Source organism: Zalophus californianus, chromosome 10 (assembly GCF_009762305.2).
Source record: "Zalophus californianus isolate mZalCal1 chromosome 10, mZalCal1.pri.v2, whole genome shotgun sequence".
In the NCBI taxonomy this organism is placed as follows: Eukaryota; Metazoa; Chordata; class Mammalia; order Carnivora; family Otariidae; genus Zalophus; species Zalophus californianus.
Genome location: NC_045604.1, coordinates 101,028,659 through 101,056,439, shown reverse-complemented (window position 1 = coordinate 101,056,439; position 27,781 = coordinate 101,028,659). Strand labels below are relative to the sequence as shown.

Genomic DNA, 27,781 nt, shown 5'->3' with positions numbered 1-27,781 from the left:
AATAAAAAAAATTGGGGCTGTAACAATCCTGCCAATCTATGTCAAGACAGTCTATGTAACACTTCGAGTTCATGTTGTGTATTAATTATTAAAATTCATACCCTTTGCAACAACAGTATCAAAATATGAAAGGAGAAATGACCAAAAAAAAAGGAAAAGGAAAAAAGAGAAGTAGTTGGCATTTAGTGAGATGTTCCAGAACCTCTAGCCACTTATTTCCTTTGCATGGGCAGTTCTGAGGTTGCAAATTCTTACCTCAGGCCTATTGCAATCCAAAATTTGCTGAGATGAAAAGCCTTTAACACATCAAGCCACAAAATAACTTTTTTTGGATACCAGGGCAACACCTACCCACACAGTATTTTAAAAAATAAAGATACCCCTACTTTTTCTTTAAAGGGAATTAGTAACTAATTACCTTAATGACTATCAGAGAATGAGGAGATGGAGTGAAGGACCGCTGCTGGTTTTGTTCTATGTGGATTTACCATGTCTCTCCTTACAATGCTTGTGCTTTCATTACTTTCTTGAACCTATGGGAAATAGTTATTATTAACTGTTCTAAGGCTGAGGGCCTTAGATCTCTACCTTAGATCTTAGATCTCTAGTAATCATGTCATCTGTATCATTTCCATGTCTGTTTCTGTTGGTTGGTTTTTCTCCTCATTGTGGGTTGTTATGTCCTGTCTGTCTCCTTTGCATGTTTGACAATTTTGGGGGGATGACAAACATTCTAAGTTTTTCTTTATTGGGTGCTGGATGGTTTTGCTTTCTAAAAATTTTCTTGAGCTTTATTCTGGGATGCAATTATGTCATTTGGAAATAGTTTGATTTTTTTTCTGAGGTTTGCTTTTATGCTTTCTTGGGTGGAACCAGAACAACCTTTAGGCTAAAGCTCATTTTTTCCCCAGTACTGAATACTCTGCCCAGTTCCTGACACATTATGTGATGTTTTCCAAACCTTGCCAGCTGGTGGCAATACCAACCATTTTCTGCCTTGTGTGAGCTCTGGGGATTGTTCTACCTGCTCCTCTCCAGTGGGTGTTCCCCTTGCTTGGGGTACTTTTCTCTTAACACATGTGCTGAGGTGGATTCTGGTGAAGACCAGAGGGGACTTTTTGCAGCTTTCATGATTCTGTCCCCTTCATGTGTGGAGCTCTCTGCTCTCCCATCTTCTGCTTCGCAAATTCCAGCTGCCTTGGCTTCCTCCAGTTATCAGGTCTGTCTTTTTCAACTCAGGGGTACTTCTGGGCTCCATCTGGGCCACCCCCACTCCCCCGTCGTCCTACTGTGGCAGGAAAACTCTGCCCAGGCAGTAAGCTGGGGCAGTTTTCAGGGTCGATCATCTCATTGGCTTCCCTTGTCTCTAAGATCACTGTCTTGCAGTACCGATTGCCCGGTTTCTAAAATCCCTTTTCTTATACATCTGTCTGGCTTTTTTGTGTTGTTTCTTAAGGTGGGAGAGTGTATTTGGTCCCTGTTAGTCCATCATGCCCACTCCTGGTTTTGCAGCTGAGATAAAAATTCCCCTAAGTCTTCCACTCACTTTTGTTATTTTTAGAAGCTTTGGCAATTGAGACTTACTCCCAAGTTGCAGTTAATGAAGATATTATATTTTTCCAGCTTAGTTATTTTGAATTGGACATGCAAAAAGAGTAAAAAAAAAAAAGAATTCCATTGTAGCTGGAGAATTTGACTCATGGGTAAAGCTTCAAATCCAAATGTGCTTGGCTTTTCTAAATTACGTATTCCCAAACTGTATTGCCAGAAGGGAGTAATTGTCTACAAGGACTCTCAGATTGTCCACATCAAGGAGACTTAGTAACTTGTTTAGATTAGTCACTAAGGAAAAAGTTAAGGGGAATAATTGAGTATATAAATATTCATGATGGGTTATTCAGGGGGGACAGTATTGCTTCTGACTTACACAGAATTTCCTAACTGAGGAAGTTGTCAGAATTTAGGGGCTAAACGTACTTATAAATTTAGTAAATAAAATCGTCAAGTTATGAACTGATCCTGGGCATTCATTACAAACACACCAAGTTTTTAAAAGCGGTTTATTTATTATCTGCATGACCTTGAGCAAAGAACTTGATCTTTCCAAGTCTTGGTTTCTTTTTCCGTAAAATGGGATAATTTCACCTACCTTGTAGGTCTTCTTTAAAGATCACCTGACACTGTGTTTTTGAATCACATAGCACGGTTCTTGGCACATCCATGGTGCTCAAAAATTTTTATCCTTTCTTTTGCCTCAGATTTAGAACTTCCCTCAGGAGCCTCTCTGCCCTTGTAAATTTGAATTCTTTTCAAGTGTCAATTTGACAAGCCCTCCTTATCTCCTATCTCAATCATGACCAAACGTGACTCTTCCTCTCAGAAAAAAATCCTTATTATCCATCACATGTCTCCTCAACTGTTCTTCTCAAACCTGAACTGTCCATCCCTCTTACTTCCCTGTCCTGGTATTGGAGCCTGGAGCTGGCATCGTCAGGGTCAAGCTCTGTTCCTCCCTCTGTCTCACTTATCCTGTCTACTTAGTTGCTCTCCTTTATCCACTGGCGGTATTTGTGAAGGGGTATTTGGGTACAATCACATTCTCCTTGACACTGCTGATACGTTAGATGCCTCAGCACGTGTTCCACAGAGGATTCCTGTGGCCTCTCATGATGTCATCTGTCCATCTCTGTTTCCTTTGCCCTGTGCTCTCCAGTGCTTCCAGAGTTGTTTTTCCAAGAATCCGAGCTCACAATTACGCTTTCTTGTTTAAGATACTTTGGACGGAGTCCACACTCCTGCGGACTGTCTGCAGAGCCCTCCACAAGGAAGTCTGAAGCTTCCCCTCCGTCGTCCTTCCCTCCTTTATTGCCCATCTTCGTACCTTGTGCTTAGTTCCTCTGATCCACCATTTTTTTCTTAAATAGTATGCACTTTCAAGTCTTCCTACCTTTGTCTTTTCTTTTGTAATCCTTTTTCTCTTCTTTCTCTTTCCCTTCTGCTAGCCCCAATGTCACTTTCTCTAGTAATTTCTTCCCACCATCCTGTGGAAGTAAACTTCTTTAATGCCTTATTGAGATGAGCATATGGATATGGCTCATTTCTCTGTGAACAGTTTTTTGGGCCAGGTTTTTGGTTATGAGAAGGGAGAAAAATATTTAATACTTTTTAAGGGCTTAAGACCTTGAAGGAACTGAAACATTTCAGAAAATCATGAAAAGGGACTAAGTTCTAGTAAGTGTTGTGCTAAACAGTTCTCTAATCTGATTGTTCTGAAGCCATGTACACCATTTAACATCCTAGTTGAGGCATTTTTTTCTGCATCTTTTTGAGATACCCTGAAACTCTCCAGGTTTGTGGGTCTCACTGTGCCATTGTCATTCATTCATTCATGCAAGCGTGTGTCTTAGCCTCCTTTCTTCCCACCCTCCCCCCAAACCTTTAAGGAGATTTTACTCCATGTCAGCTTGACTTGCTGCTATTAAGGAAGAAACAGATAATGGGCCACACCATCCATGAGTTTTTCTGTAGTTAAGAAGAAAATCTCATCTAAGCCAGTCCTGTAAAGTACTCTTGATGTTCTGTTTCTTCCCTTCTCTCTCTCTTTAAAATTTGTGTTAAGATTTCCAGTTTGTTTCCAAAGGGCAGTTTGTTCCTGCCCTTTTCTATTCCAGAACCATATATTTATGTGTTTTCCTGGATGTGTCAGCAGTTTGATTGTCCAGAAATATTTACCAGATACCTTAAATGTGTCAGGTACAGTTTTGTGCACTTGAGGTTGACTGGTAAACAAGATGAAGCCTCCATCTTCATGAGGCTTCCATTCTTTGGGGGGAGGCAAACAACAGACCTGTGAGCAAACAGTAAAACTATTTCTGAGAGAATACATTTTATGAGGTAAACAAAACAGTGATGAGGGGTGGAAGGGCACGTGTTGCTGCTTGAACCAGTGTGATTGGACAAGGCCTTTCTGTAGGTGATGTTTTAACCGAAGCCTGAATAAAGAGAACGAGGTAGCCCTGTGAAGATCTGTGGGAAGAGCACCCTGGATATCAGGAGCAACAATCTCAAGAGCCTGAGTCAGGAGCAAGCATGACATGTTTGAGGGAAAGAAAACAGTGCAGTGTGGCTAGAATCTAGTGACTGAGCACAGGGGCTGATCACATGATACCTTGTAGTGCTCGGTAAGGAGGCTAGGCATGGCATTAGTCTCCTGGGCTGCTGTAACTGAGGGCTACAAAGTGGTAGCTTAAAATAATGGAAATTTATTACCTCCCAGGTTTTGAGGCTGAAATTCCAGCATTAATGGTGTCAGCAGGGCCATGAACCCTCTGAAAGCTCTGGAAAGGATCCTTCCATTCCTCACCTAGCTTCTGGCGGCATCTGGCATTCCTTGGCTTACAATTACGTCATTCCAATATCTGCCTCTGTCTTCACCTGGCCTTCTGCTCAGTGTGTTGCTTTGTGTTGTCCTCTCTTCTTCTTGAAGTATAGTAGTCATTGGATTTAGGAACCACCTTAATCTAGGATGACCTCAACTTAAGCACATCTGCAAAGACCCTTTTTCCAGAGAAGGTCATCGTAGTGCTGGCTTCTGCAGCACATATCCCAAATAAGGTTGTCATATCAGTCAGGGTTCTGAAGAGAATCAGAACCAGTACTGTGTATAATCGTGTACAATTGAGGAGGCTGATAAGTCTCAAGATCTGTAGTCAGCAAGCTGGAAACCCAGGAGAGTCAGTGGTTAGTTCCAGTCTGAGTCCAAAGGCCTGATCACCAAGAGAACTGATGGTATAATTCCAGTCCATAGGCTCTACGGCTTGAGACCCCGGAAGAATCCACATTTCAGTTGAAGTCTGAAAGCAGGGAAAAAAAAAAAAAAAACATCTTCCCACCTCATGTGCAGTCAGAAGGATTCTCTCTTACTCTGAGGATGTTCATTCTTTTGTTCTGTTTCTGTTCTGTTTGGATGAAGCTCATCTACATTAGGGAGGCGAGCATGCTTTACTAGGTCTGTCAATTTAAATGTTCAACTCATACAAAATCACCCTCACAGTAATGCCCAGAATAATGTTTGACCAAATATTTAGGTAACCAGGGGCCTAGTCAAGTTGGCACATAAAATTAACTTTTATAGTCATATTCTGAGGTTTCACGTGGATATGAATTTTGGAGGGACGCTATTACACTATTCAATCCACTATACGTTTTTTTTAAGACACTGGAAGATGTTGAAAAGAATGTTGTTATAATTTTTATTTTAAAATGTTTATTTGCCCTTTATATGAAACAGCATATAAAGGTAAGGCCAAGAATGCAGTGAGGGAAAGAAGCCAGAAGGGGCTGAGTAGAGATGAGAACCGGTGACCATGTGAAGTGGGTTGGAACAGAGGGTTGAAAATTGAAGTCAGAAGGGTCCATTTCCATACCCGATGCTTTCGTCATGCTGTTGCCCCGCCCACCTTTTTAAAATCATATCTGCTACTTATTAACACCAAAAACAGTCACTAACAAGAGTGATGACAAAAAAGAAAAGCAAATCCTTTCCCAAAATAATCACCTACACTAGCCTTCATGTTCCCTAAAATTTTCCACTATTTTCTTTTAACTTTGATGGTATGGAATTATAAAAGTTCTCAGTTGAAAAGCTAATTTTATTATATATTTGTTTATTTCTTACCTGTAGAATTTTTTGAAGTGTAATTAATGTACAGTGTTATATTGGTTTCTGATGCGTAGCACATTGACCTGTGATTCTGTACATCATGCAGTCCTCCCCACAGTCGTGTCACCACCTGTCACCACACAGCATGATTACAGTAATACTGACTCCATTCCCTGTGCCGTACTTTTCACCTCCACGACTTACTTATTTAATAACTAGAAGTTTGTACGTCTTCATCCCCTTTATCTGTTCTACTCCCACCCACCTTTCCTCTGACAACCACCAGTTTGTTCTCTGTATTTAAGAGTCTGTTTTCTTGTCTGTTTGCTCATTTGTTTTGTTTTGTTTTTTGTTTTTTTTTTTTAGATTTCACATAACTGAAATCATATGGTATTTGTCTTTCTTGGACTTAACTTCATTTAGCATAATACCTTCTAGGCTTATCCATGTTGCCACAAATGGCGAGATATCTCATTCTTTTTTATGGCAGAATAATATTCCATTGAAAATACGGCACATTTTCTTTATCCATTCATCTTGTGGAGGGACTTGGGTTGCTCCCATATCTTGGCTATTATAAATAATGCTGCAATAAAAACAGGGGTGTAGATATCTTTTCAAATTAGTGTTTTCATTCTCTTTGGGTAAATACAGTAGTGGAATAGATCATAGGGTATTTCTGTTTTTAATTGTTGGCCTGTTTTTACTCGAATCCCCCTAGTAGTAATTCCCATTCAAATATATTTTGTGTCTTCACTAGCTCTAAGTAATCCTATCTCCAAGGCCCATTTCCTAGGATGAAGATTTCAATTTTTTTTTAATTGTCATTGTTTTTTAAAATGGTACAGAAAATCCATGAATGAGTTTGCTTTGTGACCTTTACTAGAAATGTACTTGGCCATGTGATTCTTGGCATGATCCTCTGCTTTTTACTCCCAAGAGAGAAAAGCCTAACAGGAAGGTGGGTAGGCAAGGATGTCAAACACAGTTGGTGTTGTGGAAGAATTTTTAAATATTCTATTAAATTAGCCCTGGGGTCAGAGCATATATCCTCCTCTTGGGGGTGGAGTACACATCCATCCCATGCTCAAAAAGAGCTGTAATAATAGCCATGGCCTCTCTGTGTAGAGGTCTAATGAATGGAGCACATCTATTTTAGATGGATAATCAATTTTGAAATCCCTTGTTGTAGGTAAGCTGTTAAAACAGATATGTTAACTTCACAAGTTTAATGAGTAGCATCAATGATAGCTTAGTGACAGCGATGTAAAGAAAGTCAGGCAGGGAGCAGTGAGGAAGAGTCAGTGAGTGTTTCATGAATATCCATTTGCACACTTGAATGTCAGCCGCAATGTTCTACCTCCTGGAAAATGTCTTTCAACTGTGCATCCCATTACTATTCCTGCAGCCCATGTAGCTTGGCGATTGAGGCAGAGTGTGTAAGAAAGCTCTCCTTTGCAACATAATGAGATCGAGGTGGGTAATTTGCAGAGATTGTTGGAACAGTGGTCAAACCTAAAAAAAAAAAAAAAAAAAAAAAAAAAAAAGGAGAGAGAGAACTCAGCAGAATGAAAAGACCATGTGAAATAGGAGATGGCTTATAATGAGCCCTGAAATCGCATATCAGATAGCCAGCAGGCTGGCTTTTCCTCATATCCTCGTCTTCTCACTGCTAAACACTTTCTCTTGCTCTGTTTTCTCAATCTCTTTCTACCGCTCGTTTCTACCTTGTGCATTGAAAATATGAATGAATTTGCATCTCTGCCATTTGAAAAAATAAGAATGAAGCCTTTTTCATTATTCAACAGAAGTATTTGCCTAAACATGGGTGTATGGTATTATTTCAAATGCTTTTGAATTCAAGGACACTTCTGTTTGTTGCATTCTTTTTTTAAAACATGTCTACTTTTCAAGCCTCATTTTCACTCCTCATCTTTTCTAGATTCTGTGGCAATTTCTGCCATATAGTATGGACAGTCTGCCTTCTTTCTACAGCAAAAAAAGAAAAAAAGAAGAAGAAAGAAAGCAGGAGGACCCCTCCTCATTAGATATTGACCGGGGGCAACACAGAAAGTTGAAATGAAAGTTGATTTTATCAGATGGTTCAGTGGTCAGGGCATCACCACCTCTTTGCTTTCCTAGGCCTTTTACCTCTTGGTGTCTGTCTCTTTCCTATGTGAGAAATCAGTGCCAATCCCTAAATGCACGTCTGTAACTTAATAGCTAATGTAACACATTTCAAACAACAGAAAAGCTGCTTCTAGACATTAATTTTTACAGCATAATCTATTTTTCCCTATGGTATTCATGGAATTTCTGACTTGGAAGAAAGATTAATGTTATCAAATATATGCATCTATATTTAGATACAAACTTAGATTAAGCATTCATGATCGAGACTCCTTAGCAAGGCCTAAGGGATGTGATGTGTGTGTCAGGAGCTATCAGTAAAACCCTGACTCCTTCCTTGTGACTAGTCTCAGAACTTCTGTTACCTGTATCTGATGGTGGAGGTCTTGTTGGTGCTCAGGGATCGTGTCCCAGTGAATACAAGGCAAGAGCCACATTCTTGAGTTTGAAGAAATGGACGAGGAGGTACCTCTTTTAGAGATGTTATTTCTGTTCAAATTTTCCAGTGATGATTGACGGGAGCTGGCAATTAGCCAAGAAAAACATGGTGGAGAAGGAATAAGAAGGGATGTTTGGCAGAGTCGATTAGGAGGAATTTTAACAGAGTTTTTTTGCCAGGTCCAGAAATCACAGGTTAATGCCCCCAACTTTTTCCTCTTTAGAAGAAGTGAGTACAGTGGGTTGACAAATGTGGGTAGGCTCTGACCATAAGGTTCTCTATGCTTTCTAGCAAATTCTGAAAACTGTAATGGACTTCTAATGTATGTGAGGATATAGTATCTGTGTACTTTCATGTGTCTGTGTTTGTGTGTGTGCATGGGGCGGGGGTGTTATAAGGCAGGGTGCTTAAATGCTTTGTTGCATTATGTTAATTCCTCGGCAGTGCAATCAAATTCATGTCGTAATTAAAGCTGTCAGTTGGAAGGCAAGCCAATCGCCACGAAAACACAGCATAACAAATGAAGTGAAATGATTCTGCGTGTAGCTATACAATGCTTCGCCAGGCATGAAATTAAATAAGTAATTTGATGTTGACATCAGAAATTGAAATGATACCCACTGTTCCCTCATTCAGTCAGACCTGCATAAACAATAGCCAGAACAAATACGCACAACAAAGTCCTCTTCACCCAGCTCCCTGAATAATGTACAATATATATGCAAAATGAGTATAACAGAGCTTTCCAAGACCTGAAGGATGTAATTTCCTTTGGTATACAGTAAGATGATATGTATGTGGGGGTGGGGAGGTTTGTTTGGAGGGGTACTTCTGCTTCTGGATAAAGTACATTTGCAGGAAGGAGGGAAAAAAAAAAAAACCTGAAATAAATAAGTGCCATGTTCTTTCTGAGTAGTTCAGCCTAAAATGAGTTTACCTCCCAGGGGCATGACTCCAGGGTGGTGGAGACCTAAGTTGGCTTTTGCCTTCCTCTGTTCCATGGAAGGCTATGGGTACCGAAAACAGGTGATGCTGTCACATGGCTAATCACTGCGATGAGAAGCTGTCTCCACGGCTACTGTGGATCTCCCTACATACCATTTATGGGATCAAGAATGCAGCAAGATTTTTTTAAACCAAGTCCAGTGTGCGAGATCACACATTGATTGTCCTTTATTCTCCTGAGCCTGTCTGAAAAACCTAGGTGAAGAAAGTTTTGCTTTGGGAAGTGCATTTAGGAATGCCCTGGAGCATACAATTCTTGTTTGATGTGGTTGCTGTTGATGCATAGAGCACTGTTTTTCCTTCTCAGAAAACAGTTTAAAATCGAGAAGATTCACATCTACTGTATTTTTAGAGATGCTAAATTCACCTAATCTTTTTTTTTCCCCTATGCAATCCGAACTCTCATGTATTTATACATTAATTCAACAAATACTTGTTACAGGCATCCTGTGTGCAAAGCATTGTGCTGAGCACTGGGGAAGCAGCGATGACTTAACCTGATGGTCCCTGCTACCTGTAGTTGCAAAGCAGGGACAGGACATGTGGGTGGAAGAGCTAGAGGTGAACTGAGTAACCACTGCTTGGGGGTGGAAGTCAGCCCACCCCAGGGAAGGTGTAACACCTGGTCCATGCTAGTCAGAGAAAAGGCCTTGCTGGTGCAAGGACACCAAGCTGAGACCAGAAGACTGCCCCTGCCCTAGCATTCTTTTTGTTTCAAGCTTACTTGGGGTCTTTCTCTTTCACAAAAAGGAGACTGAAAATTAAAACATTTGTAATGAGAGGTTTTGAGGAAAAAAAAAAAAGAAGTACAAACACGCATGGATCACAGACAAGTTTAAAACAAAACTAAGTTCTCTTTTTGACCTCTTTGCCTAAAGAAGTGATGCCCTGCAAACCTTTCAGAATTATTATTTTTTTAGTTTTCTGAGTGTCAGAACTATGGAAGCCTAAATTGATAATTCTTGTGACTGAAACCTTCGGAAAAATGGTGCTTTTCACTGCTTCCCTTTACCCACACATTCTTTGCATTTCATTCTACTAATTATGTTTACAAAATGTCTCATTTTTGAAAAGTGCTCTGTGTGTACTAACCGGTGCCTTTAGGGAATAAACTGGCAAGTAGGTCATACACTGGAAAAGTCATCCAAACCCACTGGGCTTTTATTTTCAAGTCAGTCTGGGTTTTTTCCTCCTGCCTGCCCCTTTGCGGCCACAAAACTGAGTAGCTTGAGACCAGGGCCTTGAATGTCAGCAAGTCAGAGAGGCAGGCTGATGCGTGTCTGTTTAGTCTCAGTGCAGGGCGAAATGCCATCATTAATTCATTACCCAGCTGCCTGTCAAATAAATTGGCAATTACGTCCACCGCAGAAGCTTGGAATTCAGTAAATAGCACGTTAGCATCTCTGAGTTGTTGAGAGATGTAAAGGGGAAAATTAAGCCAACACGGTGTTCGTTTCAGTAGCAGATGACAAGGGGCAGCATACACTAGTGATGTGATGTAGCGATGAAAAACCCGCAAAGGGCTGGTAATGAGCTGTGTGGATTGGAACGTGTTAAAAACCATTGCTGATTTTCCACTTTGTCTTTTTGCTTTATTGCAGAGTTCAGCTCCTTCCAGCTTGGGAACAGGCTACTTCGTAAGTTTATCTCAACTTCCACATGTGTGCCTTGCGTTGGCCTTGATTTACCTCTATAATGTTCACTCATTTGGATATGAAAAAAAATCCAAGAAATCCCCTCTCAGTCCTAAAGAGCAGACTGATAGCCATCCTTTCATTAGGAGTATTTTATTTTTAAACTACATAAGCTGTGGGGCCCTAGGGATCCTAAGTCAGTGTGAGATGTGGTTCGCAGGGCACTTCCTCCTTCTCCAGCAGTGTAAAGGAGACCTGATTGGTTCACGCCACCTTTCCTACGTAATTTTTTTTTTTTTTTAGTGACAAGTGTCATGTGGAGGATGGAATTCAGATTATGCATTGAGGTTTTTATTCACTTTAAAGATCTCTTAACTTCCCTGCATAATACAATGAATTGCTTTTTTTTAAAATAATTTTTTTGATGAGCGGTGGTGTTTTAATGGATGTTTTCCCTTACAGTGTGAGTTCACGGCCTTTAGATTTCCTTTGAGCAATCACGAACTCCTCATTTTAGCAAATACAAGTGTATTGTTTTATTTCTAGACATTTCTCTGCCCTTTGAGAGGGGTAGGGATGGTGTCCTACCTCAGGGATTATCTCATAGATATTTTTCTCATAGAGAAATTGTCACTTTATTTCTTTTATTGATAGCAAAATTACCCTTTCTGGATTCAGTAATCTTTTTCAAGATCTAAATACAAAAGAGTTACAAATAGGCATTATTTACACAACAGGAAAACATGCCAATGTGGAGGGTTTTTGTGGTATTTAAAGGAATCTGATTTGTGTTCTGAATGATGAACCCTGATACTCAATGCCTGCTCAGCTTTTTCTGAGAAAATAATGAAATCATGAAAATAAAGTGGAAAATAATTACTGTTTCAGTTTAGTTGCCTTTAAATTTCTTTCCTCTAAAATGCTAATTACACTGGTTTTCTTCTGCCCACACATTTCTCTTCATACATTTACATTAAATATATGAAAACCAGCATCATTTCGTTGAATGATAAGTCTTTTCCAAGCTTGGCAGAAGTAGCATATTCTAAATGTTGATTTTTTTTCCTTAATCTATGATAATGAGGAGAAAAAGGGTAAGGATAAAGATTTTTTTGTACCTGCTTAATACAGTCAGCACGCTTATCCTTGCTCTTTATTGTGGCTGAATATTCATGCTTACAGAAACATGCAGGATGCTGAAGCAGTCGAAATAACAGAAGTAGTCCATCTGCCATGTCTTCACACCAGGCTGGATGTGGGTTGAGATGCTGGAAGTAAAATCTGGAGACTGCCAGTGTCTGTTCTCTGTCCAAAAGCTAAATTATCCCTCTTGGCTTTCTTTAGAAGAATAAGGCCAAAACCACCAACTTAGCCCTTGATCACTTCGAGACTGAACATTCTAGTATTTTTTTTTTTATTGTCAATATGATAACCCTGAAAGAAGAAAGTCAGTGGTAGAAACCTCAAAAATTTTATTATGCTTTTTGTCACTTTTTTTCTCTCTAATTCCAGGAGTGTTTCTTTTTAATTTTTACTAATACATTATTTGAGGAAAGAGTGCAGGTACAAATCTAAAATGATTTTTATATTCACACAGTGTTGGAGGAGTATAAAAGTTTGTCCTTTGGTAAAATTGCTCTTAGTATTAATTTGCTTACATAAAAAAAATCTGTGGTATTATTAGCTTACACGGTAAACATACGTACCAGATGCATGGCCAGCTCTGAAACTATGACCAAAATGCTCTACTTAGAATGTGTTTCCAATAATGGGTTTATTCTGTTATCGAATTGCAAAATCCATTGATATTATTGCCAAGTTCTCATCAAAAAGTGTCTTTTGTTTCAATTTTCATGCCAACGATATTACATGTAACACTTGATTTCAGGTACCAACATCAGCATTGGGGAGTTTCATGCTCTTCTAAGTGGAAATAGTAAACTCACAACTTTTAAGAGTTTTGTGTCAACATATTCTTTGTTGTGCTTTATGATCTGTTATGTCAATATTAGCCTTTACTTATGTTTGTAATGAAGGCTCAGCATCAGGTAAGTGGAATGGTGATATTTGGGCTCTGTCCTTACTTCTTTTCAGCATTTCTCCGAAGTGTGGATGGAGACACTTCACCTTCAGAGTCACTGCGTTATTAATGCAATTGAACCATAGTGGGAACTCTGGTGTAAGAAAACTGAAGGCACTCACTTACTGGGTTTAGCGACCTGGAACTGTTTTCTTACATTATCTCCCCTGCCCCAACGTTACTTTAACTTCACAGTTTCCTTTCATTTAGAGTTTATGCTCTTAAAGACCTTTTAGTGAACTAGGGTGAGATGCTGATCATTGTGTGTGCTAATAAAATAGACACCCACCCAGGTACGTACACACACACACACACACACACACACACACACACACACACACACACACACACACACACACACACACACACACACACAAGCTCACGTGTGCCTGTGTACAACACTATCCACAGCCAGTATATTTTTCTTTCAGTTCTTCCCATTTATCAGTTGTGATGTTAGAGAATTTAAAGAAGAGTCCTTTGTTTTTGATTTAGTTGTATTTGTTTATATCTCTTTGGTTTTGTGTTCCAAAGATGTCTGCTTAGGTCTGTTACTTTTCCAATTCATTTATAAGCTGAAGATTTGAGAAATGAGAACAGCAGCTAAAATCAGTATTTACATAAGCATATTGCAAAGGATTCTTAAAGTAGACAAAATAAAGAAGGATTGGAACAAACTTTTCACATTTTTGGGAGCTTTTGAATAATGTGGGTGTTATACACACAGAGAGACACACATATATATTCATTACATACTCATGCCCAGCTCATATTCTAAATATAAATGGAAGTATAGACTAGTTGGATTCTATTTGCTTTTTTTTTATTTTTTATTTTTATTTTGGCAAGAGTACCAAAACTTGTTGGAGTGTGTAGGGTTTTTCTTTCTTTTTTTTTTTTTAAACGTTAATGCAGTGAACATGTTTTCATTTTAATTTAAATGTTTTGTGCTATGTTCTCTTATACATGTATTTGAAGTGTTACTGTGCATAGTGGGTAATTAAGAACTTAGAGACAGATTGATCTGAAGCCTGGTTGTGTGACCTTGGGCAGGTTATTTAATATCTGTAAATCTGCACCCACCTACTAGAGTTGTGAATCCTAAATGAGACAAGGTGTTTAATGCATGCAGAACAGCTCTCATTAATAGCAAATTATTCCCATTATAGTGTGTGATGGACAACACTTGGTCTCATTAAGTGGCTGTGTAATGTTGTGGTAGGTAGAGGATCATCACCAGAAATAAGTGATGTAAGAAATAAATTTTGGAATTTGTAGCTGTAGGTCAGGAACATTCTTACAGCTTTCTGAGGAGCCTATGTGTGTTCGGTCAGCCATATACCACTTTACTCCATATGTGAACAAATAAACAAATAGAATTTCACTCTCTGTGATCCTCAGTGATCACCATGGTGTTAGAATGAACTTTTCCAGGCTGTCCATATATTACAGTTGTTTAATTTGTCCATTAAAATCATTTGCTTATTTTTTCTCTCAGACTTGAGGCATTTAAAGACTGCTAATAGCTCTTGAGGTTGGGCTGGAAAAGTAAGAAAGATCTGTTCAACACCTTCAGGTGTTAAAAGGTTGTGTCACTTATTTGCTGCTCCTTGACCCCCAAAAGAAAAGTGGATGCCCTAGCATACCTGAATGAAGTAACCAAATTCGGGAGAGTGACAAGACCAGTGAAAACATCTCCTGGTTGCCGGTGGTCTGATGTGTCATCACAGGAAGGTTTGGGATGCATTCTTTACCAGCACTTGAGCCCATATGCAGGTAGTTGGGAGCTACTGTTGGTATAAGGGTGACTGACTTGTCAGGCTGAACTTGATCCCTGCTGTGTAAAAGAAGCTTTCCTTCATTCTGGTGACATGTCCTGCCTACTTTTCTGGATAATTTTCAGCCTTCTACAGGTTTGAATCTAAGTGTCTTAGGCCCGTAGTCTCAAACAGCTTGGATCCTGCTTTTGTAAACTCCAGAGATCCAGAGATTTTCCATAATGGTTCCCAACTAATAACTTGAATTCTCCTCAATTGCATCACATCTAGCTAAATATAAATACAAATATACATATTTTAAGATTGTCAAGGAAACCAATCCATTTAAACCTAATGATTAAAACTACCACATTACACAATAGAGCGGAATTGCAGAGTGGTACACTTCTTAAAATGGGATGTATGTGATTACTGCTTTCCTGTGCACTCAAATTACTTAAGAAGCTGTGTTGATAGTGTTGGTAACAGGTAGTGGGGTGCAAAATAATGACCTGTGGCTTTCCGTCAGAGCTATAAGATCATAAAGGGATTAAATTCTTTGCCCTGTTCTAAGTTTTTGACTATAGACCCTTGAAATATTTCCTTTTTTTCTTTGAATAACATGGGTTTTTTTAAAGACTGGGCTTTCCTTTGAACAGACACTTCTGACTTTTTGTCTTTCACTAAGTATTGAGCACCTTCTCCATCAGATATTGTTCTAGGTGATGGGTTACAGATGTGAAAAACCATGCCCCTCTCAAAAATTTAGGCTTCTTTTAACCCAAGTCCTCTCTTTCCTCTGTGATGCTTTTAAATATTTTTGACACATTGCATTTAAATGAGAGGATTTCGGCTCTACAGAGAACCTAACATTCTTTAACTTTATAATGTTTCTCTGGGTTTTAACTTTAGAAATGCAACTACTTCAGTCTGGCCTTGACAGCAACCCCATTCGAAGTCATCTTCCTTCCCACCTGCCAGTACTTGCTGGGGATGCTGGGAGAGAATTTTGTATTTCAAGTGTTTAATCAAAACCTGTCAAATGTTTAAAGATAAATGATGCTGAGTGTTTTAACATGTCTCTCAAATAAGACTCTAATATTTGTATTTATTAATAATTAACTCTGGTAAATGAATTATTGACCATTACTTATTTACTGACAAGTTCCCATTATAATGGAAATTTCTTAAAAATCTGAATTCCATCAGAGATCTCCAGTTGTTATGGGGGCATTTGAACTCATTGGTAAAGATTGAGTTAGAAAACAGCTCACCAGATGGAGAGTTCAGTGCATTTTAATTGTCAAATATGTATTAAAGATCTATTCTTCATTCGTAAGGTAAATAAGATGTAAGCTTGGCCCTCACGTCATACGTAGTTGAGTTTGATACACAGCAAACTGAACAGTTCTATGAGAAGAGTGAGTAGAGCACTTGGGAGTATGTATAAGCGTCAGTTAATTTTAGGAGGCTTAAATTGTGCAGAACTTGATGGATGTTTAGATTTTCAACAGATAAGGAAAAGGTGGGACAACGTTTGAGGCAGCAAAGGTAAGAGCAGAGAAATGGCATAATCGTGCGGGATTGCTTTGACTGTATATATCACGTTTCTGGAGAAAGGTTGGACTTGGGTCGGTTAATTACAGGGAATGTGGAACAAAGCCAGGGAAGGAGTTGGTGAGTGGGGAGGAGATGATTTATAGGTAGATCCAGACTTGACATTAGTGATCTTTTAAAAATGAGAAAGATGAGAATCCCAGGATCAATGACTGTGATGCTTCTTTTACTTGGAATAGGAATCCCAGGAGGGAGGGATTTGATTTTAGGAAGCTAATGAGTTTGGAAGTTAGAGGAGGTAGTTAGAAGTTTAAGTTGTATATATCTTCAGTGGTAGTTCAAAGAGCTGTCCAGAGTAATGGGAAGAACAAAACATTGCCATGCAAATTGAAATTTATGTTAAAACTTGTAAGAAAAAAAAGTAGTACCGTGTGAGAATTTCAGTATGTCCTTAAAACTCAGCCTTATGCTTATCAAAAGATATCTTTGAGGTGTGGTTGTATGTATAATTTTGGGTGACCCCTAAGAATTACCCAGTGAGTCACCAAAGTAGACTTGAAACATTGGCCTCAGAGGTACCCCATCTCCCAAGTGAGCACACCACTAAAGTATTTATGTAATATTTAATATACAAAAATATTTTTATGATTTTTTATTATAATAATGGAATAAAATATTGTAACCCATCACTCAAAAGCTGGCACATATATAATGATTTGGAAGCTACCTATTTACTGTGCAGAAACATTAGGGTAAATGAAATCAGTTTCTCTTCCTAATGATAAAAAGTTACCATGTTTTTGAATTGTGACCTTTAAATACTACCCTGAATTATAATTTTCTCTTAGAAAGTAACAAAATCTGAATCTTCACTTATGTAGGTGTTTTGTTTAAGGTCAGGAACCACAGAATTAATCTTAGTTACCCTCGAGGGTTGGTTTATACCTGGCCTAAGTATCTATGTTCTGACTGACTCCTCCGTATAGTCACCAATAAACTCTTAATTTCAGGGGCCTTAGACTAAAAAAATAATTGTGCTTTCCATTTCTTTTTTTCTGTTTTTGATTGGGTATGAATACTCTTAATTTTGGGAACAGGATCAGTGAGCCATGAGCAACATACCCTGACCAAATGAACAGTACAAGTTAAATTCTGGTGAGCAGACATTTAATTATGTGTAGGATTTCCACAGTGAGATGACTCTTCCAGCTCACCCTGAGGAAATTGTCTTCTGTGTCCACATTTTTATTTAATTATTTATTATTTTTATGTATTTTTATAAAGATTTTATTTATTTGTCAGAGAAAGAGAAGAGAGCACAAGCAGAGGGAGAAGCAGGCTCCCCACTGAGCAAGGAGCCCGATGCGGGGCTCAATCCCAGGACCCTGAGATATGACCTGAGCCAAGGGCAGACGCTTAACTGACTGAGCCACCCAGGAGTCTCATGTGTCTACATTTTTAGTTTCAGCTTTTTCATGCAGGGCAAAGGAATTGAGAAATTTGGTGAACGGGATAATCAGATGAGAAAGGATCCATTGGTGTCTCCAGTTGCCACCAACCCCTCAACACTCTCATCTTCTCAACATTTTTGTGAAGAGATAGGCTAGGTATTTTTAAACATCTGCTGTCTACAGGAATCTTCGTTGTTGGCTGTTGCGACTTGTAATTGGGATAAGGTGAAAATCCAGGTGCTCCTGATGGGTGTAGGGAAATAGCTCTTGGCCTGGTCTCCCTGTCCCCTCAACCCCCTTCCTTGGCCCCTCAGATTTGGAGAAAATAAGTTATTTTGGGGGAAAAAAAAGATTTTACAAGCCACTGGACTAGATAATTGCTTAAAGGGCCTTTGGTTCTAATATTCCAAGATCCGTGATTCTAGGCCCTTTACACCTAAATGTTCGCCACGTGGGCCCAATGCTTTCAATCGGTTTTGCTGCCTCTCTTAGCTCTCCTTTGAACTGTAGGAATGCAAGGCCATGGTCCCCTCGGTGCTTAATGAACACTGCCCTTCAGTGTCAACAATGAAAGAGATCCACATTTCGATTGACCAAGTCTTTGAAATTAATTTCTTTGAAATTAATGAGTAATGTTTTATATTTCTGTTCTTCAGTTAGGGTTTAGCATATAGAAATACTGAGGCTGTAACTTCATTCGCTTCCATAGTTAGTGTACCCTATTGTCACAGAGATGATTCAGGAAAGACTTTTTAGTGGTGTGCTTCGAAAATCCCAGAGGGAATGGACGGGCCACTGTCATGGAATTCAGAAAGTGTCTCCTCTTCCTCTCTCTTCCTCCTCTCCCTCCCCCACTTCCTTCCTTTTCTTTTTCTGACACTGGCTTCAAAGAAATCATCCTATTCTTATTGGAGATTTCCAGGTTATAGAAATGTTGAATTAGTGGGTATGAGCTATATTATATAAAATGAGCTGTGGGCAGTGTGAAATACCAGGATTTACTTTGACTACCCACACAGCCTTCATATTTGATAGATTTAACTGCCCTGGAGTTTCATGGACTATCCATCAGAAGCTCAGATCAAAGGACTCATTCCTTTGCTTAACTGCTTTAAAAAAAATATTTTTCCTGAAATTGTAAATTAGATGTCTCCCAATCCATTGCATAAGAAACTTACAGCTTTGTGAAACACCAAGAGTATCATTTGAAAACAGGTTAAAAAACACAACTGGGGCTTGTTAAAGAGGAAAAGTGCTGTTTTAACTCCAAGTGTCACATTTTCCTATAGTCAGCTCCAGCAGTAAACAAGAGTTATTGGAAGCTGAGATAGTTTGAGACACTTCACTTATCTCCCGATTCTTGACTTCAGAAGCCAAACATTTAAAATGCATTTTGCTCATGTAAAAATGTTTATCCATTTAAAATACAATGTCATTTTAACAAAAGCACCCCAGTGACAAGCTGTTTAGATATTGCACAGTTAATAAACTGTCAGGTCCTATACACATACACGTGAAAAGACCAGCACAGTTACCCAAGGCTTGGCATTATAAATCACTGTTAACAAACCTTAATTTGCTTACTAGGCTAATGAATGATCTCCATTTTTCCTGTAGTAATTAGCTTCACTAACAATCATGTTTAAAGGGACATACCTCATACTATACTTAATTTCTGCTCTGAAATCTTTGGTATCTGGTTTGCAGGATGGAAACAAAAATAAAACAGAAAAAAAAAAGCGAGAGAACAAAGCCTATTAGTCTCCAATGACAGCTCTCTTGTAATAAATCCAGGTTGTGGCTCTTCTCAAGTAGAAGCATTGCCAAAGGTGATGACTGTCTATTAGGGCTTATAAACTATAATGTACTAGCAGATCTGCAATGGAGTGGTGAAGCCAGATAATTGCAGTCTTTCCTGTCTAAATGTGCTACTGTGTGGAGTGGCCTCTGATTTTAAGGAGCCATTAAAAATGCAGCAGGGCATAACAGCTGTGGTTCCTAGTGAACTCCTAATATTTCATATGTTCATCACATCTCATAAAATCTTGCCCAAACCAACAAATGACTATGTGTACAGCTGGCCTGCCACAGAAGGAAATTGAGGAGAAACTGAATCATGCAGGTAGCATTACATAGACCCACCAAGAACTCACCCAAGCCTACGGTGTCTCTTTTTACTCCCTTGAATTCTGTTTCCATTTTAGTCCCTAAAGAGAACATTCATATTTTACCTTTTGTAAAAGGATCCTATCAGTAACCTACTTTTTCCTACCTTTGTGGGAAATAGGCCTGACTTTGGCAAGGGAAGGCAGGGCTGTATCCTGTGAAGAGAAAGTCATGGGAAGTTGGCATCTCAACCCTAAACCCAAAGGACACAAGAAATTTGGTTCCTTCATAGTTTATTTGAAATACATGTTAAAAATAACTTTGTAACAGCACTAGCCATGTGATATGAAAACCTGATTTCTCTGAACAAAAGGAGCATTAATACTAGAACATTCTGGGGATCAAGGGAAACTAGAGAAGCCAATATGTTCTTCTAATCAAATATTAAACAGCTAAGCATCATGACCAAATGGAAGTCTTAAGCTGCATTTGTAAAGAGGCATAATATAGTCACAAGTTCTTTTCATCTGTTGCTAAATTGCCAGCTTTCAATGTGGTAATTAAAATAGATCTATTATTTTGGCTTTACATTTATAGGTTTAGAGTTACTAGAACCTCTGAGTTAGAGGGGACCTCAAAGATCAAGTTGTCTGACTGCCAGTCTGAAACTGAACGCAGAACACCAAGTACTGTAAGGGTAGGCTGACAGTTAAGGACTATGACCTCTCTCATCATCAACGCTGACCTTTATTGGCATAGCTGAAGATCACATCAGTTTTTTTTTTTTTTCTTTTTTACCACCTACACCTCACTGTTCTTTTGACTCCAGTTAACTAACAACTGTGCCTTTTCCATATCTAGAATAATAACACACAGACACACACACACACATGCACATGTATATTTTAACCTCTGTTGAAGTTCATCTTGGTACACTTAGTACAACTTGTCCATTATTCAATGCTCCGGAGATTCTACCGTGTAATACATCATTGTTTCTCTTAACACCATGCTGGTGAATACTACCCACTGCCGTAAGTGTGACTTCCTCCTCTTCATCCAAGCTGTAGGCTATAAAATACCAGTGCTGGTAGGTTTTCCTCATTGTTCTTTTTGTAATGTCTCTTCTTCATAGGATTTGATATATGGTAGCTGGCTATTAGAGATTCTGGGTATTTATCTCCTTTGGTGATTTTTATCTGGAGCCTCAAAAAAAAAAAAAATCAGACATTCTTCCTTTGTTTCGTTTATCCATACATACATTTGGAAAGGGCTTTGAGACAGTCTGTGGACATGCTTAGTATACTGTCTCTTTTTCCTTTGTAGTCATCTTATCCAGTTAAAAAAAAAAGTAACTGGACATTATCATGTGGACCATTAAAATATACTTACCATAGATTCTGTTGTGATGTTGGTATTCATAGCTAAGCCTCTTCAAATTATTCTAATATATGTCAATGAGCAGCATTATCTAAAGTAGATAAAAGGACACACTATAAAAGAGGTGCAATTTGATACAGTATTCATATCAGATACACATGAGTAATAATTAGAAAAAGGAGACAAATGAAAAACTTGCTATTATTTATAATAGGTCTTTGTTATATACAGTTGCATCCTAAATGTGGAATTCTTGAATTGTGACACATATTTAAATTTTGAGTACAGAAGACATAGTAAGTTTATTTTTGAAATTTTGCAAATTCTAAATTGGTCAGGCTATGAAATTACATTCTGTTTTTTTTCTTCATCTTTCAAATGAAGGTTGGATCAAGATGCTCTATTTTTTTTTAAAGATTTTATTTATTTATTTGAGAGAGAGAGAATGAGAGATAGAAAGCACTAGAGGGAGGAGGGTCAGAGGGAGAAGCAGACTCCCCGCCGAGCAGGGAGCCCGATGTGGGACTCGATCCCGGGACTCCAGGATCATGACCTGAGCCACAGGCAGTCACTTAACCAACTGAGCCACCCAGGTGCCCCTCCAAGGTGCTCTTTAAAAGGGTATTTCAATGTCAGCACATCTGTGGATGTGTTGGAAAGACTGTTGTACAACCAATTAAGAGACTATACATGATCAGGGACCATTTGTATAAGTCGTTTTGTGAATAAGAAAAGGAAGGTAAGTATATTTTCCAAAGTCATACAACTAGGGGAAGAATTCAAGTTGAGAATTAAGCTTAGTAATATAAAACTATCCTGCCAAGAGGCTCAGTACTTCACATTGAGCAATAGGAAAATAGGATCTGCCTTTTTTTTTCCTTAAACTTTTGGAAACATAGGCCAAATGATAAGTTCTGTCTATATTTGTTTTACCTCACTAAATAGACATTAAAGCAAGTGGATCCTTATCTTTCAGCTAAGGATAAAACCTTAGTTTTTCTCTTCCATAAAAAGGTTATATAAGGGGTGTGCGTGTGGCTCAGTCAGTTAAGCATCTGCCTTTGGCTCAGGTCATAATCCCAGGGTCCTGGGATGGAGCCCTGCGTTGGGCTCCCCGCTCAGTGGGGAGTCAGCTTCTCCCTCTCACTCTACTCCTCCCCGCCCCCCGCTCATGCTCTCTCTCTCTCTCTCAAATAAATAAATAAAATCTTTTTTTTAACGGTTATATAAGTGTTGTTTTTTTTGTTTTTTTTTTCTTAATATTCATGCCTCATAATATGTATAGGCCAATCTAATTAAAGCCTCACCCATGCTAGACTGGGCCCCAACAAAACTCTGCTTAGGAAAGATGCCTGGGAAGCTTATTTTTTTATTTTTTGTTTAATAATAACCTTCACTTTTTAGCACAGTTCAACATTTACAGAAAAATTGAAGTTAAAGTACAGAGAGTTTTTATTACCTTTGGCTCCTGTAAATCTACTAACGACATCCCACACCATAGGAATACATTTGCCACAATTGATGAACCTACTTTGGCACACCATTATCACCCAAAATCCATAGTATATATTAGGGTTCACTCTTGGTGTTGCACATTTTTTAGGTTTTGAAAAATGACATGTATCCACCATTAGAATATCATATAGAGTAGTTTCGCTGCCCTAGAAATCCTCTTTGGACTTATTCAGTCCTCTCTTCCCATTAACCCCTAGCAACCACTGTCTCCCAATTTTTACTGTCTCCGTAGTTTTTCCTTTTCCAAAATGTCATACAGTTGAAATTATACAGTATGTAGATTTTTCAGATTAGCTTCCTTTAGTTAATGACATGAATTTAAGATTCCTCCATGTCTTTTTATGGCTTGATAGCTTTTTTTTTTTTAAGTGCTGAATAATATTCCATTGTTTGGATATCCCACAGTTAATGTATTTATTCACTTACTGAAGGGCATCTTGGTTGCTTTCAAAGATCAGCTATTATAATTGAAGCTGCTATAACATCTAATGTAGGTTTTTGTATGGACATAAGTTTTCAACTCATTTGCATAAATACCAAGGAGCATAATTTCTGGATCTTATGGTTAAAGAGTATGTTTAGTTTTGGAAGAAACTGCCAAACTGTCTTCCAAAGTGGCTGTACCACTTTGCGTTCCCATTAGCAGTGGATGAGATTTCCTTCAGCTCTTCATCCTTGCAAGCATTTGGCATTGCCAGTGTTTTGGAATTTTACATTGTAATAGATGTGTAGTTGTATCTCACTATTTTAATATGTAATTTCCTAGGGACCCCTGGGTGGTTCAGTCGGTTAAGCATCTGCCTTCAGTTCAGATCCTGATCCCAGGGTCCTGGGATCAAGTCCCGCATTGGGCTCTTGCTCAGCAGGGAGCCTGCTTCTCCCTCTGCTGCCACTCCCCCTGCTTGTGCTCTTTCTCTCTCTGATAAACAAGTAATTCCCTAAAAAATTATGCAGTTTTCTAATGATGTGACGTTGAACATCTTTTGGTATGCTTGCCATCTGGGTATCTTCTTTGGTGAGGTTTCCGTTCAGGTCTTTTGCCTATTTGTTAATCGGGTTTTTCATGTTTTTTTTTTAGTTGAGTTTTAAGAGTTTTGTTAGGTACTTTGCATAATAGTCCATTATCAGTTATGTCTTTTGCAGGTATTTTCTCCCAGTCCATGGTTTGTCTTCTCATTCTCTTGACATTGTCTTTCACAGAACAGAAGTTTTTTGTTTTAATGAAGTAAAGCGTATGAATTATTTATTTCATGTGTTGTGCCTTTGGGGTTGTATTAAAAAGTCATTGCTGTACCCAGGCTTATATAGAGTTTCTCCCCTGTTATCTTTCAGGAATGTTACAGTTTTGTATTTTGGTCTTTGATATATTTTGAGTTAATTGTTGTGTAGGGTATAAGGTGTATGCTTAGATTCTTTGTGTTTTTCTTTATTGCCTGTGAATGTCCAGTTGTTCCACTACCGTTTGTCTAAAAGACTTACCTTTGCTCCACGGTATTGGCTTTTCTTCTTTGTCAAAGATCAGGTAGCTCTATTTTCACTTATTTCTGAGCTCTCTATTCAGTGTGTTCTCTATGCATTGGTCTGTTTGCCTCTTCTCTCACCAGCACCCCAGTATCTCAATTGCTATAGATAAATAATAAGTACACGAATTGATACTTATTCATAATAAATCTTGTGGTTATGTCAGTTCTTCAACTTTGTTCTTCTCTGTCAACCTTGAGTTAGCTATTCTAGGTCTCTTGTCTCTCTCTATAAACTATAGAATCATTTGTCAGTAGCCATAAAATATCTTCCTGAGGTTTTGCTAGGAATTGAATCTGTAGATCACGTTGGGAAGAAATGACATCTGGACAACATTGCGTCTTCTTATTCATGAACATGGAACATCTCTCCATAAATTTAGTTCTTCCTTGGTCTCTTTCAACAGAATTTTGTGGTTTTCCACACATAAATCTTCCATCTGTTATAAGTTATGTGTAAGTTATACATCTTGTTAGATTCATAACTAAATATTTCATTTCAGGGTGTGCGTATGTAACTGATAATACCTTAATTTCAAATAACACTTGTTCATTGCTGGTATATAGGAAAGTAATTGATTTTTGTAATATTAACCTTGTATCTTGCAACCTTGCTCCTATCACTTATTTCTAGGAGTCTCTTTTGGATTTTCTACATAGGTGATCATTTCATCTGAGAACAAAAACAGTTGTATTTTTTCCTTCCCAGTCTGTATACCTGTTTTTTCCTTTTCTTGTCTTACAACATCAGCTAGGACTTCGAGTATGATGTTAAAAAAGCGTGGTGAGGGAGAATATCCTCGCCTTTCTCTTAGCTTTGAGAATTTTACGCTTAAATATGATGTTAGCTGTGGGTTTTTTTTGTAGACATTCTTTATCAAGGTGAGGAAAGCTCCTTTTTATTCCTGCTTTGCTGACAGCTTTTATCACGGATGGTATTGGATTTTGACAAAAGCTTCATCTTTGTTTTTTTACTTGGTAATGATGTGTCTTTTTTAATATATACTATTGGATTTGACTTGCTAATATTTTATTGAGGATTTTTATACATATGTTCATGAGAGAGATATTTTAGTCTAATGTCTTTGTCCAGTTTTGATATTAAGGTAACGCTGACCTCTAGAATGAGTCATGAAGTATTCTTTCTTCTTCTATCTTGTGGAAGAGACTGTAGATAATTACTAAAATTTCTTCATTAAATGTTTAGTAGAATTTGCCAACAAACCCATCTGGATCTGGTGCTTTCTGTTTTGGAAAGTAATTAATTATTAATTCATTTGTTTAATCAGATCTATTCAGATTACCTATCTCTTCATATAGGAGTTTTGGCATAGTGGGTCTCTCAAGGAATTGGTTCATTTCATCCAGGTTGTCATTTATGGCATAGAATTGTTCATAATATTTTTTTAACTTTTTAATGTCTATAGAATATATAATGATTTCCCTTCCTTCATTTCTGATATTAATAATTTGTGTCTTCTCTTTAGACTTAGTGATTTTATCGATCTTTTCAAGGAACCTGTTTTTGGCTTTATTGACTTTCTCTCTTGATTTTATTTTTAATTTCATTGATTTCTATTCTAATTTAGATTATTTCTTTTCTTCTGCTTGCTTGGGATTTAATTTGCTGTAATTTATCTAGTTTCCCAGGGTGAAAGCATAGATTATTCACTTTAGATCTATCTTCTTTTCTGATATATTCATTCAGTGCTATAAATTTTCCTTTAAGGACTGCTTTTGCTATATTCCACATATTTGGATGTATATTTTTATTTTTATTTAGTTCAAAATATTTAATTTCTCTTGAGATTTCTTGTTTGACCCATGTGTTATTTTATTTTTTTATTTTTATTTTTTTTTAAAGATTTTATTTATTTGAGAGAGAGAGAATGAGAGATAGAGAGCTCGAGAGGGAAGAGGGTCAGAGGGAGAAGCAGACTCCCCGCTGAGCAGGGAGCCTGATGTGGGACTCGATCCCAGGACTCCAGGATCATGACCTGAGCTGAAGGCAGTCGCTTAACCATCTGAGCCACCCAGGTGCCCGACCCATGTGTTATTTTAAAAGGGGGTGTTTCCAGGGAAGGTTTTTACTACTCAAAACTGTCACTTTCCGAGCCTCCACCCCTGCCAACCCAGAAGCACTGATTTGTAACAAGCTCCTCAGAAGATTCTGGAGGAGTCAGCCCAACACATGTTCGTAGACTTTAGTTGTACACATATATAATGTAATTTGAAGGCAATCTCACCAGTTGTAATTACTACTTGATTTAATTACAAGCATATTTGTGTTAGTGAGTTTTTATCTGCATCTTCCCTTTTCTTGCTATGGTATAGCTTATCTAAGACTCATTTAGATATTTATCTAAATCTGACCCTGTATTTTATTTGATCCCCTTTCTGCCGAATAATCTGTCATACTTAATGCAAAGACTTTTATTAATTTCTGGGTAGGATGCTGTCTTATTTGGCAGAACAGGAAGAAGACTGTATTGGTTCTTGCTAGAAGGTGTTTTTTTTTTTTTTTTTTAATGGGTCCATTCCTCTGAGAAAATTGCTGTGAGTTTTATCTATATTAAGTTACATGTTTGAAAATGGAATCTCTGCTTTTAATCCTGTAAATTTCTATGTACATAAGATCTCTTTAAGCAACAGAGAGTTCATTTAATGTTTTTATTCTTGATTCCATTCATCAAGCTTATTTCATTGTTTTTTATAATCCAGCAATGGGCTCATTCTTGCCTCATTTACTCTTTTGAAGCAATGGAATTATTTATGTATTTTAACTTTCCCATTTTCTGCTTTCCAACCCCCACTTCCATTTGGTCCTGTAACATAAAATTTGCAAAACGTGAGCCTGAATAATAAAGGATCACTCCGTTGATTGCTAAACATATATTATAGTGACTTTAAACTCATTTCAGGTCATCGTGCTGCCAATTAGTTTGATTACAAGCATTTAAGCTGTCACATATAAAGCCTTCTGCTTCCTAAGGTTTCACTTTCAAATCGTGAAAACTGAGTGCTCTGTACTCTCTATGTATACAGCTCACTTTTAATATTTTAGTCAAAACCTATGCCTCATAAAGATCACCCACAGTTTCAGAGCCTGTGTAAAGACAGTGTGTAGTTTTGGAGAAGTGGCACAGTTTTATTTAAAAATTTATTTAAAAATATAAAATTATGTTCGTGTGTACGTATGTGTAGGTAGGTGACTGTTTAAAGCACCTCTTTCTTTTCATTTTTGGATATAGTCTACGTTTGCAAATCATTAAAACTTTGGAATTTAAATATACGGTAACTGATATTTGGTCTGTGAGTGGAAAACTTTCAGAGAATAGAAGCAAAAGAGAGGTTCTAATGCAATACCTTCAACATAGGAAATGGCCCAAGAGTGTTGGGAGATACAAAAAAAAAAAAAAAAAATCCAAGTTATTAACGTTTTTGTAGAGTTGATGAGTTTGTTTAAAGATGTTTTGAAAGCAGGGGTAAAATCATGACTCTCATACATTACAAGATGTACATATTTTAAAGTCTTTATTTAACTA

At 37.9% G+C, this 27,781-nt stretch overlaps 1 protein-coding gene across 5 annotated transcripts in view; it reads left to right on the top strand.

Moving 5' to 3' along the window:
* The window catches only part of AUTS2 (activator of transcription and developmental regulator AUTS2), a 1,115,275-nt gene that overhangs the window by 506,399 nt on the left and 581,095 nt on the right, over window positions 1-27,781 (top strand). For all 5 annotated transcript variants that reach the window (XM_027609950.2, XM_027609948.2, XM_027609949.2 and 2 more), the window contains one exon: window positions 10,838-10,873. In XM_027609950.2, coding sequence (XP_027465751.1) covers window positions 10,838-10,873 — 36 coding nt within the window. The remainder of the gene's footprint in view (window positions 1-10,837; window positions 10,874-27,781) is intronic.